The sequence below is a fragment of the Malaclemys terrapin genome, chromosome 2 (assembly GCF_027887155.1).
Source record: "Malaclemys terrapin pileata isolate rMalTer1 chromosome 2, rMalTer1.hap1, whole genome shotgun sequence".
In the NCBI taxonomy this organism is placed as follows: Eukaryota; Metazoa; Chordata; order Testudines; family Emydidae; genus Malaclemys; species Malaclemys terrapin.
Window position 1 is genome coordinate 264,775,991 of NC_071506.1, and position 14,618 is coordinate 264,790,608.

The 14,618-nt window shown below is 44.8% G+C and overlaps 1 protein-coding gene across 9 annotated transcripts in view; it reads left to right on the forward strand.

Annotated features, from left to right (window-relative positions):
• DIP2C (disco interacting protein 2 homolog C) overlaps window positions 1–14,618 on the forward strand; it is a 474,795-nt gene that overhangs the window by 288,080 nt on the left and 172,097 nt on the right. For all 9 annotated transcript variants that reach the window (XM_054021046.1, XM_054021037.1, XM_054021039.1 and 6 more), the window contains one exon: window positions 10,353–10,463. In XM_054021046.1, coding sequence (XP_053877021.1) covers window positions 10,353–10,463 — 111 coding nt within the window. The remainder of the gene's footprint in view (window positions 1–10,352; window positions 10,464–14,618) is intronic.

A 14,618-nucleotide genomic window follows, 5' to 3' on the forward strand; every position in this document is an offset into this window, starting at 1 on the left:
TTGACATACAATCATTAGTAAGTCAACAAAAAGCCTAGGATTCCTAGTTCTTGGCTTGTTGGTTCACCACTTACCTTCCCTGAGGCCAGGAAGGACATGCATTGAAGCTTTCTTCTTTCCTTTATATGCCCTCTGTCCAGGCGTGAAATTGCTGAAGATGATGTGGGATGGGGCTGGCTTCTGCTCTTGTCTCTAGGATAATTCATTAACTCCTTTATGCTCTGGTGCACCGTGGAGCTTGTCCATCCCCCCACAGACATGTCTAGATGAGGAGAGCATTCCAAACTCCCAGAAACACAGTGGAGTAGGCCCTGCCTGAGGTCCTCTCAGGATTCTGTTGTGGAAGCTGAGCAGCTGCTGCTCCCCCCAACTGCACTACTTGTGACTACAAGCACAGCATAACGGAGATGGTCTCTCCCACAGAATGCTCCCATATTATTATCAGATCAATGATTATCAATACAATAAAACTACGGAAAGAATCCATATTAAGGCCTAAGGCTAATCAACTGTGGATCTTCACTTTATTATCAGTTTCCTGTTAATGACAAGTAGCATTGCTCATTGATTTGGAGCACTGGTCTATGAACAAATTCTAATCCAGGCTATGACAAATTTTCTCTCTGCAGCCTTGAGCAACTCTCTCAGCCTCAGTTTCACCATAATACTTATCTGGGGTGTTGCAGGGATTAAAAGAGTTAATGATTTTGTACCATTAAAAGTGTTAAATGTTACTAATAATACTATTGTAAGCAGAAGGATGCTGTCCAAACATGCCCCTCTTTATGTTCACAGATTAGTGGGGGTGTTTCAGTTGTGTTTGGCAGTCTCAGAAAAAGGCTGCTGTCACTTTTTCTTGGGAAAACAAAACAATTATACCACGTAACTTTTGTTTCCTCAAGCTGTATTTGCCAGAACATCAATTAGAGGTGTAGATGTTCTGTGCACAGGATTGTTTTCATTTTAAATTTGTTTTATAACTGTTGAATATCTGGTTTGGGAATCTTTGTATTATGCCACTTTCCTTATATGACAGAACAAGGAGCAATGGTCTCAAGTTGCAGTGTGGGAGGTCTAGGTTGGATATTAGGAAACACTATTTTACTAGGAGGGTGGTGAAGCACTGGAATGGGTTACATAGGGAGGTGGTGGAATCTCCTTCCTTGGAGGTTTTTAAGGCCCGGCTTGACAAAGCCCTGGCTGGGATGATTTAGTTGGGAATTGGTCCTGCTTTGAGCAGGGCGTTGGACTAGATGACCTCCTGAGGTCCCTTCCAACCCTGATATTCTATGATTCTGTGATTCTATTTGATAAATTGAGGCTAGCAAATTAAAACCATAGCACACTTCTTGTACTTCTAAATTAGGAAAGGAGCACAGTGAGTTTCCCTAAAACATTTGGGGGCATTTTCTGCCTGGTACAGATGTGGGAATAGGAGGGGAAGAGTTGTAATGTGATCTAACCAGTGGTTCTCAAAGCCAGTCTGCCGCTTGTTCAGGGAAAGCCCCTGGCGGGCCGGGCCGGTTTGTTTACCTGCCGCGTCCACAGGTTTGGCCGATCGCGGCTCCCAGTGGCCGCAGTTCGCCGCTCCAGGCCAATGGGGGCTGCAGGAAGGGCGGCCAGCACATCCCTCGGCCCGCACAGCTTCCCGCAGCTGTCATGCTGATTTAGACCATGACCATGTGCAAGTCACTTAATTTCTTAGCTTCAGTCTCCCTCACTTATAAAATGGGAGCGGTGACCTTGATCTTCCCTCCCAGGCCTTCTACTCAAGGAGCGGTTCTGACTGCTAACAGCTGAATGATTTCTTTTTACATTAGAGTTTTTTTCAGAATAATTTTCTGAAGATTATTTTGATTAGCTCAATCAGTCAATTCTATGTATGATAACATGTGGACAGCTGAGTGTGTGCTAGGAACCCTCCCAGGAAGAAAAATAACTAAATTACCTGCATCCCATTTAAGCTGTGCTTTTGCCCAATTTATTTTCATCATGTTGCCAGGAAATTTGCTTATTCACAGCACAGACAGAAGGTGTTGTCAACAATTTAGCTTTCAGGCTAACAGTTTGAACATGGGTGGTTCATTCTCTCTTAATCAAATGCTGTGTCTCTGCTAAACTCTTTTTCATAATTTCCTATCATTGCTGCACCCAATGTAGTTCCATTTGTGACAGCAACAGAGTAGCCCAGCCACCAGTACTTTAATTATTCTGTCTAATTAAAATGTGAAACAAAGTGATTATAATGGCAACAACCACTCCTTCCATAGATCTACGAGAACACTGGAGCGCCACCAGTATAGAATGGCAGGAAATGCTAAGAAAAAGTCTATTGTAAAGAAGATCTAGGAAACAGTTTTGCATATAAGAGCCCCTCCAATTCTGTATGTGGAAGTAGTTTTATGTTTAAATTAAAGGGAACATCTCCTTGCTTGGGTTATTAAATTCAACTTTTTTACATCAAATTTGCTATTTACTGCTAATGTGGTTTAACCTGTGCATGTTACTCACCTTGGACAATGGAAGTAAACTAGTGTATTTCACTTTTGGTTTGTCATGCACAAGGATAGCACTGCATACAGTGCGGTTGGAAAGACTGCAAGATATTTAAATAAAGCTTGATTCTGGGATTAAAATAAATCAGAGCTACTTGTACATGCACTAATAATATTTAACATTTATGGGGAAATGTTCATCGATTGACCTCAAAGCCCTTTACAAAGATGGGTATGGGTGGGATTTGTAAAAGCACCTAAGTGTGTTAGAAGCACAAATCCCATGTGACTTTCACTTAGGGTAGGACTTTCAAAAAACCTTAGTGTCATTGTTCCCATTTTAGGGATATGACTAAGGCTATGTCTACACTACAAGCTAGGCGTGTTATTCTCCTGCTCACATACACATACTTGTGCTATTTCTCATCCAGCTAGCACAAGCATAAATACAGTGTGACTGCAGTAGCACCTATAAAGGCACCAGAGGCATGGCTGAGCCATGCTGAGTACAAACCAGTGGGTATATACTTGGCATGGGTCAGCCGTTCCTCCACTGCCACTACCCATAGTACTGCGGCTACACTGCTAGTTAAACTCGCTCTAGCTTGATGAGAGAGAAGGCGAGTATTGTGTACACAAGCAGGGGAATCACTAGCTCACAGTCTAGATATAGCCAAAGGCACAGAAAGGCGAAGTGACTTGCTGGTAAATCTTAATTTCCTACAGCCTAATTGTTGGCCTATATCAACCTGATGGTTTATTGAATCAGGTTTGATTTATGAAGGCATATGAGAATCACAGAGCCATGCCACCATTTCTACAATTTATACCAAATTTATGACTGCTCTCTTGCCATGTTAATTGAGAACCCATTTGCAATCATATCTGTGAGCTGAAATAAATATGGAAGGTAACCTAGTCCAGTTGATGTTTCATCAAGAGTACTGCACCCCTATGCTTACAAAGAGTATAGTGGCCGGAGTATCTCTTGCATATCATTTATAGGTGAATATTTAGCATGAGCTGTCATAGTTTCCAGGGAAGTTACTATTTATTTGTATTATAGCAATATGCAACGTAACAAATAATTGTGGTGGCATGACATTTAACACGTGTATACACTGTACAATGCATTCATCACACAGCTTTGATTTAAAAACACAACAATCACTGAAGAGAAACTCTGAAGAGATTGATCTAATAGTAAATAATATTTTAAACTGTGTTCCAAATATCACTTGCCTTTCCCCCGTTCCCCCCCAGTCCCTGAAGTTGTTGGGTTTGCTTACAGCTGTATCTTCCAGGGTTTTATATATAATAGGTTAGGTTTAGAAGAATAAATTCAACCTGTGCTTAAGAATGCCTTCTGTCTCTCTTAAATTAGTTGCTTCAGCTTTTAAATATTTTTAAATAAAAGGTTTTGATAGAGTCAACTCAAAGTAATAAAAGAAACATCAAAGACATTTGTCAGCTATAGCTAAAGAAACAATTGCCCTCTATCTGCAAAGCAGCTACTACCACACAGGATGCATTATCAGCACTTAGCACTACAATTAAATTAAAACCAAGAAGCAATAAAGACTGGAAAGGAGGAAGAAGAGGTTAAGGAGAGCTAGGAAAGGGCATGGAGACTATCTCCAGTTTTATGCATTCCATATATATATTTTATAATGATGTTAACAACTTGCAATATATTTCTTAAATAGCTGTTATATAAGGTTATATTCCTCACTATTGCTTTGTAAGCTAAAGTCAGTAGATGCAATAGAAAAAGCAGTTAACAGCTGATGACATTTGAGTTAAAATCAAGGCCATTCACTAATACACAGAAGAACATTTACATGTAACTTGGTACTTATAGGGCATTGATCTCTGATCTTTGTATTTAAAATAATGCTGTTCAAAATACATTTTTGCATATCTTGAGAAAACATTCAGTGAGCAGAGAATAGTCAGTCATTTGGAAGCAAGTCAGTCACTGGTGCTAATTTCATTCACCTTTTTTAAAATGTGCACTAAAATTTGTCAGACAGAATTAGTGGAAATAAAGTCCCTTTTCCAGTCACAGGCCAAGTACAGCATGTCACAGGTCACAGATAGTTTACTACAGACCTGGGTTGCATGCTATTTAATATTGTGTACAGGTTTAGCTTCTGTTTCTCATACAGAAGTGTCAGTGTGTAGATGCTTTATATCCTGTACTCTGTGTTTCACTATATAGAGTGAGGCTATTTTATATACCAGGGGTCGGAAACCTATGGCATGTGTGCCAAAGACGGCACGCAAGTCGATTTTTAATGGCACGCTGCTGCCTGCCGGGGTCCCGCTCAGCCTACTGCTGAACCTTGGCAGCGGGCTGAGCCAGACCCCAGCAGGCAGCAGCGTGCTATTAAAAATCCTGCCCGACCCAGCCCGCTCTTCTCCGCCCCCGCCTACCGCTCTCTGTGGCGGGGGCAGGGGGAAGGAGCAAGCTTGCTCCTGCCGGCTGCTGCTGTAGGGCAGGCTCCGCCGGCAGCCAAGCTTCCCCCTCTCCTGCCTCTTCCCCCAGCGTGCTGCGTGGCACCCGCCTCCTCTCCCTCCCTTGCGAGGGAGGGGAGAAGAGCAGCCCCAGCGCCCTCACTGCTCAGACTGAAAAGGAGGCGGGGAAGGGAGGCAAGAGCAGGGCCTTGGGAAGGGGAGTAGGAGCAGGGCGTATCCCTCCAGCCCCCTGCCATGAGCCGCTCAGGGCAGGGGGCTGGGAGCACCCCCTGATCCCACCCCACCCCCCCAGCCCTCTGCCCTGACCCCTGCACCCCCTTGCACCTCTAGCCCCCTGCATCCCCCCCACGACCCCATCCCTGATTCCTGCACCCTCCACACATACCCAGCCCCCTACACCACATGCCCTGATTCCTGCACCCCCTCACTCGCCCCCAGCCCTCTGCCCTGACTCCTGCACCCTCCACACATACCCAGCCCCCCCACACCCCTGCCCTGACTCCTGCACCCTCCACACATACCCAGCCCCCCCACACCCCTGCTCTGACTCCTGCACTCCCCACACCCCCTTCCCTGATTCCTGCACTCTCCACATATACCCAGCCCCCCACACTCCATGCCCTGACTCTTGCACCCCCACCCTGAGCACTAGTTGGCAGCGGGCTGAGCGGGGCCGGCAGCTGGGACCCCAGCTGGCAAGAGGCCAGCAGCCAGAACCCCAGACCGGCAGCGGGCTGAGCAGGGCCAGCAGCCAGGACCCTGGCTGGCAGGAGCCAGCGGACGGAACCCCAGACCGGCAGCAGGCTGAGCCACTCGGCCCACTGATGGTCTGGGGTGCTGGCCCCGCTTAGCCCGCCGCTGGTCTGGGGTCCCGGGCCCCGGCCCCGCTCAGCCCGCTGCTGGTCTGGGGTTCTGGCTGCCAGCCCCTTGCCAGCTGGGGTCCCAGCCGCCGGTCCCACTCAGCCCGCTGCCAACCTGGGGTTCTGGCTGCCGGCCCCTTGCCAGCCAGGGTTCCGGCCGCAGGCCCTGCTCAGCCCACTGCCGGCCTAGGTGAACGGAACCTCAGGCCCGCAGTGGGCTCAGCAGGCCGGCGGCTTAAGATCAGCATTTTAATTTAATTTTAAATGAAGCTTCTTAAACATTTTGAAAACCTTGTTTACTTTACATACAACAATAGTTTAGTTATATTATATATAGACTTATATAGAGAGACCTTCTAAAAAAAGTTAAAATGTATTACCGGCACGCGAAACCTTAAATTAAAGTGAATAAATGAAGACTCGGCACACCGCTTCTGAATGGTTGCCGACCCCTGTTATATACTAACTAATGTGTCCTGTTGAGTGTTTTGATATTAATTTGCCCTCTGGTTACAATGTTTAGGGGAAAATGAGGAGTAATCAATCAAGCACACTTTATAGATTATTGTAACGGACTGGTGGAGGATCAACTCGTTTGCAGTTTTTTTCACTTCGATCTAGTCCTCTTTGCAACTGGATCAAAGCATTTTAATGGAGCTGTTACTGCATGTCAGCAGGGTCCAGATGGACAATTAGTCCATAGCAGCCTAGTGCAGGTTAGATTCACACACCGTATGGTTGTGAACTAAATGTTTGTGTAGACAAACCCAAAGCAACTTGAACAATACTTTTCCATGCCAGTTGCACTTCCTGCCATAGTGACATCAGTCACTGAGTGCTCTCAGGGCCCTGCTCACCACATACAGCAGGAAAGCTGAAACTGCAGAAGCAGCAGGCAGTCATCATGTGCCCAGAAAAGAAGGGGAGGAGTGGGCCTTAGTATGATTGGTGGTGTAGCTCTCAGGTGTACATATTTTTCCTTCCTGAAAAAGATCCTTTAATCAAGTGTGAAAAGATCCTTTAATCAAGTGGGGAGGAGAAAAACTGATCAACATTTCTGAAATGCCATGAGATTCAGGACAAGTTATTTAAAGAGTGCTTTGTTTAGGCAATTTTAAAAGAATAGATGCATATCCCATTACACTCCTATGCACCTAGGAGATTTTAGAGTTTAACTACAAAGCTCATAAAATCATTTATATGCAAAAGGATCTCTAGTGGAACATCTAATCCAGGCCCCCTGTGTGAGGGTAGGATTTAATTATTCCTAAGAAGTTCATGATAATGGAATACCGTATATACTCGTTCATAAGCCGAATTATTTTAGTAAAAAAGGGAAGCACCAGAGAAGGGGGTCAACTTATGAAGGGGTATAGAGAGGGAGAGGTGGGACACACCCCCCAGCAAAGAGAGGCAGCACAGCCAGCAGAGACAGAAGGGAAGAGGCAGGGCCAGAGTGTCTCTGCTTCTGGCCACGCTGCTCTCCCCCCTAGCCTCCGAAGCAGCTGCAGCTCCAGGGCTGGCAGGCTGCAGCCGTGCCGTTAGGCCCCGCCCCACAGAGCAGGCTGTGGCCATGACACCCAGCCCACCCCGCCGGAGCACGCTGCGGCCATGCCGCCCAGCCCAGCCGATTGGAACATGCTGCAGCCGCACCGCCCGGTCTGGCCCGCTGGAGTAGGCTGCGGCTGCATTGCCCAGCCTGCCAGAGCAGCTCCAACCACGTCAGAGACATCCTCCTATGGCCCTCTGCAGATAAGGTGGGAAGGGAAGGGATGGGATGGGGAGAGTGTGGGGGTCCCGGGCTAGGGGTGGGGTCATGTGGGGGATGGTCACAGGGGTTACTCCCCTGACTCCCAGCTTCTCCCCCTCAAAAAATTTCCCCACCAGTTGCTGTCCTGGCCCGTCAGGGTAAGCAGCTGGCATGCCGGGACACTTTGTTTACTTAGGTTTACCTCTGTGCCTTCGGACGCTAGAAATAAACAAACTATCTTGGCCCGCCAGCGGCTTATCCTGATGGCCGAGAGCCAAAGTTTGCCGACCCCGGAATTATAGGGTCATCTTATGAACGGGTTATAAAATTTTTCCATTTTTACTTATCCATCTTGGAGGGCGGGGTCGGCTTATAAACGAGTATATATGTAATCTAGTCTTAAATATTGCTTTAGAGGATCGACCGCCTCCCCTAGCAGCTTGTTCCATTCTGTGCCTGTTTATAGTTGAAGGTTTTCTAGTATTGAATTACATTTTTCCTGCTCCATCTAAAGCCCATTACTTGTTCTTTTCTTGTTAACTAAACATAATCCCTTTCTTTATTATAATCATCCATTTACATTTTTATAGATGGGCCCAATTTATTTCTTTCCCCAATACCACTAATCTGCTAGGGCATATTGGGGAGCAGGTCCACTGATGGAAAACTTTACAATACAGGTACTGCTGTTGCATGTAAACCAACTCAGTAATGTTTTTTCAGTAAAATATAAGTTTTTCCAAAAAATATTTTAGTACCACAGCATTAGAAAGCCAAAATGGATAGTTGAAGAAAACACTTAGAGCATATATTGAAACACAAATTTAAACAGCATTATTAACAGAAGCTAGGTCTACACTGAGGGGGGGAGGGGGATCGATTTAAGATACGCAAATTCAGCTACGCGAATAGCGTAGCTGAATTCGACGTATCATATCCGATCCGACTTAACCCGCTGTGAGGCCGGCGGCAAATTGACCACCGCGGCTCCCCCGTCAACGGCGCTTATTCCTACCTGGGCTGGTGGAGTACGCGTGTCGATTCGGGGATCGATTGTCGCGTCCCAACGAGACGCGATAATTTGATCCCCGAGAGATCGATTTCTACCCGCTGATCCAGGCGGGTAGTGAAGACAAGCCCTGAAACTTTTTAGAAAGTTTGACCAAAAGCAAACTTTGCTCTTGATTTGGTGACCTGCTAAGGAAAGAAAAACAGGAACATGGGCCCTTTCTGTCTTCACAATTTATACAAGGTCAGGAATGTTTGCTTCTGCTTGTTTCCTTACGTTAGGAATTCAGATTGCCTGCCCTGGAAGATTCTAGTAACTAGAGAGCTAGTGAAATGACATAAGAGAGTAGCATGAAAGCTGAGCAACTAAAGGAAGGGGTTTGAGCCAGTTCATTCAATTGCTAATAACATTCTGGATAAAAGAAGCCTTTGTTAGAGAGTCAGCACCTTCACCCTTTCAGTTCAGATGAGCTGTCATACTAAGCATGCTCTGAGACATCTAACAGGGCCTCCAGCAAAACCAGGGAAGACAACACTTGACTTTGCAGGTATTTCTGAGAGTTAAAATATAACAGCAGTATTTTGACATGTCCATTCTACATCACAAAGAAATAATAAAAGGTACAATTCCAACTTTTTAAAAAAAAAATTGACATGTCACTTTGAGGTAGAGTCCTTTCAAACCCAACTAGTGCTAATTGGAACACATCTAGAATGTGGAGTTGGTATTTAGATTTTTGTTTATCAAGTTCTTGGAAATTCTTGTCACTCAAAAATAATAGACTTTTGCCCGCTTCCCCTCATCTACCAAGGAAGGAGCATTCAACGGTGAAACTTCTGGGAGCTAAAAAAAAATACTACAAATAAAAAATATAAACCTGCAACACAGCATGTATCTAGACCCCTAATTTTCACTTCTGTGGCCACGCAAAGCGAGGTCCTGATTTGTGTGTAGTTTCACTCCTTTCCATTTTTTTCTCGAGACAGAATATACTGAGAAAGGTTAAGCAATTTAGTTTGTTTCCCAAACCTAGAATCATTTGTTACTCTAAGGGCACGTCTTCACTACCCGCCGGATCGGCGGGTAGCAATCGATCTATTGGGGATCGACTTATCGCGTCTAGTGAAGACGCGATAAAATTGATCCACTATGGCTGCCGTCGACTCCGGAAATCCACCGCAGCAAGAAGCGGAAGCGGAGTCGATGGCGGGCACAGCAGCGGTCGACTCGCCGCCGTCCTCACAGCCAGGTAAGTCGACCTAAAATACGCAACTTCAGCTACGCTATTCACGTATCTGAAGTTGCATATCTTAGGTCGACCTCCTTTCCCCCCGTAGTATAGACCTAGCCTAACTCTATTTGTCTTTTTAGAAAGGTGGTGCCTAACACTGTAGGCTTAACTAGAGTGAAGCAAAATACAATACTTACTTTGATCATTTACCCATGGTACTCCTATAGTCCTAAACTATGGAAGTGGTCTTTTTTCCAACTAAATATTGTTGACTATACAGCTTATCATAATTTGGAGTCATCCGCCTTGATGTTAGGTGTTTGTAGAACGTATGCTCCTTTGACTGCTTGGTCCGCAGCATTGACATAACTAGGCCAGAACAGCTGACCAAGTATTAGTAGTGTTTTTACCAATAGAAATCAAATGGTTTAACAGCTGAACATTCAGTTGGCTTTTTGTGTGCTCAAATCCTGCATTGACAACAATCTTCTGTAATCCAACCAGAACTATTTGTTTTTCATTAATGCAGGGGTGGATCAGGCATTGCCACAAGAACGTCGAACTCCTGTTACCCCTTCCTCTTCCTCTCGATATCACCGTCGCAGGTCCTCAGGGTCACGGGATGAGCGCTATAGGTCAGGTAAGTAGAAATAGAAGATCGCAGAGGCGGAGAGTGTCCTTCCAGTTCAATTGTTTGCAGTGGGACTCTAGTTGAACTCTTCTTCCAGCTGCCACAACGGGGAAATATTCATCGTGGGCATGAAGGGAAATTCTACCATACTGATTCTAATTTGAAAACACTATAAGAGAACACTTAATGAGAAATAAAGGAGCTGGGCATGTTAATGCACCCTACTTGGAAAACATTGATAAGGAACAGATTCTAACATGATAAATAGATTGTGAAGCTTACCAAAAAGTTTCATTCTAGTTGCTAAATTTGAGGGCCAATTCTCTTCACTCACATTGGTGTAAATCACAAGGCAAAGGGGTTACTGGTCTGTAAGTGAGAGGAGAATGAAGTCCTGTATCTCCTCGAAGATGTAAACTGTGTATAGTACACGGCAACTGGCCAAGGATTAGCTTTGCTCTAGTCACTATTGCAGCAGTACAAAGGAAACTCCCCTCCTGGTTCTCCCACCAGTGCCTCAAGGAGAGCCTGGGAGATTAACCTGGTGGGGGGAGGGATAGCTCAGTGGCTTGAGCATTGGCCTGCTAAACCCGGGGTTGTGAGTTTAATCCTTGAGGGGGCCATTTAGGGATCTGGGGCAAAAATCTGACTGGGCATTAGTCCTGCTTTGAGCAGGGGGTTGGACTAGATGACCTTCTGAGGTCCCTTCAAACCCTGATATTCTATGATCCCTCCCTTCACCGGCTGCTGCAGCCAGACATCAGGGTCTATTTGTTGCAACACCGAGAGTTCTGCTGTCAACTTCTGCCAGCCTACTCAGCCTGGAGTTTGAGGAGCTGGGAGTGGGAGGGAGAATTGTCCCCTTTTCACTACCATCACATAGGAGAAGTCCACACCTCCAAACCACTGATGACTGCCAGAAGTCCCAGGACAGCCTGCCTGCCACTAACACTCTTGCTGCCAGACAGGGGAGCCTCCATGAGATGCTCTGACGAAGTATTGTGGGTCATACGTTCCAATGTCAGAAGGAACAACTGTGATTATCTAATCTGTCCTTCTGTGTAAGGTCATAGATTTGGGCCAGGACTTAATGGTTTTGGAGGGTGGGGAAGAGCAGAGTATGGAATTGTTGGATAGTGTTCGAGAAGAGGGGTACATTTTAACAGTCAGTCCCACACAGCTGACTGAGTTGGAAACTTGTAGGGAGCGCCTTATTAAAATGTTTGCAGCGTATCCCTATTTCATTGCATTACGCAAAGTGCCTGCCAGTCCCATTTCAAGGAAATTGAAACAATAAATATTACACAAAGAGAGTTAATTTGCATCCAGACTATTTTGATACAGTTAAGTTAAATAAACCTCAGGTCAGATGCAGTGGTTTCTGCCAACTTTCATTTAAATAATGGTTAAGTTTGCCACATGCTACTTCTTTGGCATTTGACCTGCAAGGACTTTCGACAACATTCAGCTAAGAATTGGCTGATTTCTCTCCAGATTGTTTTTTTAATTCATAACAATATTGTTAAATCAGGGGTGTCCGGGCATTGGTCCCTTGTGGCGCTCAGCATTCTACGCTGTGACTCTCAAGAATAATTGTGTTAAGAAAATTTGTTCTTGACATTGCATTGAGCTGCCCCTGACAATGTGTAAACGGAAGTGTTTGAATCCGCCTCATTGCTGTGGAGAGGCCCAATCTCCTCCTGCCTTCCCTGCAGCACTAGGACCAGCTCTGATGGTAGCCAGGAGTGCTATGAGAAGCTGGTGGCCCTTTTGTTCTTAAGCTGGTCTGCCTGCTCTGTCACAGGGATAGAAGGAAGGATGCCCCCAGAGAGTAACTGGCTACTCATCTGCTTCCCTGACAGGCTCTGGGAACCCCAGGAAGAAGGGGATAGGAGCTTAACTGGCTCATCCTGAGCTTGAGGGAGTGCCTTACAAAGGATGGCTCCCCTCTTCTTCCCACACAGCTACTGAGGGCAGCCCAGGAAAGGGGAAAAGGAGATGAAGCTGAGAACCAACAGCCAGCTATGGCTCTTTGATATTCTACTCCAGCTCCAATCCAGGCTAGAGCAGACTGGGAGCTGTTTTAATTTGTGTCAGCTGGCTATCATCCCCCAAAGCATCATAAACCAGCTGGGGGCAGCCAGAAATCAGGGCACTCCAACCACTTGCCCTACCTGTCTTCAGGTCATCCCCCAGAGCCAGGGGTGGTAGGGAAGGATATATAGGAGCCAGCCAACCCCTCTCAGACTGGGGGATTCCCCAGCACTAGGGGTCTTGTAGGTGTTTTCCAGCTCCAGTGCATCACCTCACTGGGGTCAAAAGAGCAGAACAGGAGAGAAAACCTGCCCCAAAATATTGACTGTGACTTCTTAATCTTTTGAAATATGTTCGGTCCTTAGGCTGAAAAGCACTGGTCTAGTTCAGTGTGCAGTCTCTTCACAGAAAATTGTGTAGGAAAAAATACGACTCCATTCTCTCCTGCATAAATGCATAAGGGCAAAGATAATACAAATACTTTTGTTATTCACTTTCCTGTGCATTCTATAGGAGGCCAGTTTTCTCTTTCTGTATTTTAGCTCATCTTGTTATCTGGAAGTGAGTTCTGATCATTTCCCCTATCATAAGGCTTCTGCATTTGTGACGTTGACATTGGTTGGAGGAATGGATGTGGACTGCACAGCCAAAACTTTGTTCTCTGTTAATGAAATAGTCTGGTTCAGTAAAGTCAGGATCATGCTACGGTGGTTTTGATTTCCCCTCACTGATTTGAGAAAGATCTTCACAGTCAGTACCTGAAAGCTTGACAATAATATGTAAGTTTATGGCAGGGCTTAAAATTTTGGTAATGAGTGCTCTAGTGTGTGACTCTTCAGCAAAAAAGGCCACAAAGCTCTCCAGCAAATCCACTTGTGGACAGAGGGCTCCTCAAGTACCTCAAAGCAAAAATAAGAAGCTATCTGCAATTTAAGTTCAGTCTTCAGTTTAGTTTTTGAAGAATTTTGCATTGGTACTATTTGATGTCCCTACTGTAGAATCAATTGCTCTTCTTCCGCTTTGGAATCGATTAGGTTAAAAGCACATTTCAGTCTCCAATGGTTTAATACATAATAGTCCCCCTTTCATCAGTCTTTTTACTATAGATAACAAAATTATAAGCAAAACTCCCATGTGTGATTCACATTTCCTTGACTTCAGATTTTCTTAAGTTAAAAGCTTTTGTTTGATTTATTGAGGTGCTTAATACATCAGCATCTCAGCTCTGAAAGTATTGTGATTTTTAAATCTAGTTGGTACCCATTGGTTCCATTGCTGGTTATCATATCTGGCACATCTTCCTGGACCAGGCCATGAACAAAACAACAGTGCAGTCTTTATCCAATAAGTAATTCACTTCCAGGAAAACATTTCCCTTCCTCAGTTTTTGCAGAAGTTATTCCAATTAGCATCTGAATACAAATTCTCTACCCCAGCTTATGATCAAAGTTCTGCTCTGCCTCTGCTCTGCAAGATTTTTCAAATTGGAGGCCTAACATCCTGAGAATCATCCAACATCCTTCCTTGTCTTTGCCTTCCATGTACATTTATGTGTCAACCATATTGTTAAATTAGCTCTTTGCAGACTCAACATCCTCTCTCTCTTCTATTGCCAACCTTACTATGTTGTATTACCATAATAAACACTGTACCTTGACTTTTTAATTCCCTACCTATTTTCTCACTTCAATCATATTTCTTTTATCTTATATAAATTCTTATAAAAGGATTTTTGCACGGCCATAATTATGAAAACCTTTTCGAAAGATTCTCAGGTTCTGGATAAAAATTGGTTCCTCACTGACACACAGGGGCAAGCTCATGATTGCTCATCATTTTTCTAAAGATTGCCAGTAAATTTTGGGTTGCAAAGATAGTTTGCTATTAGACTAGCCACATTTCAGGCTACACTTTAAAGTAGAGAGAGGTCCACTCCCATTCTTTAGGCTTTCTGGAGTTTCAGAATCTGAACACAGATTCAAATTTTCCTCATTGGCTTGTTTGCCTCCATTGGGCCATCCTGAAACTCTTAAACTGAACAGCCCAGAACTTCAGCATTCTGATTTTATAGCTCTAAAGATTCTTCATATGTCTAAAGAAATATTTAAGCAGGTGACTATATTAATGCAG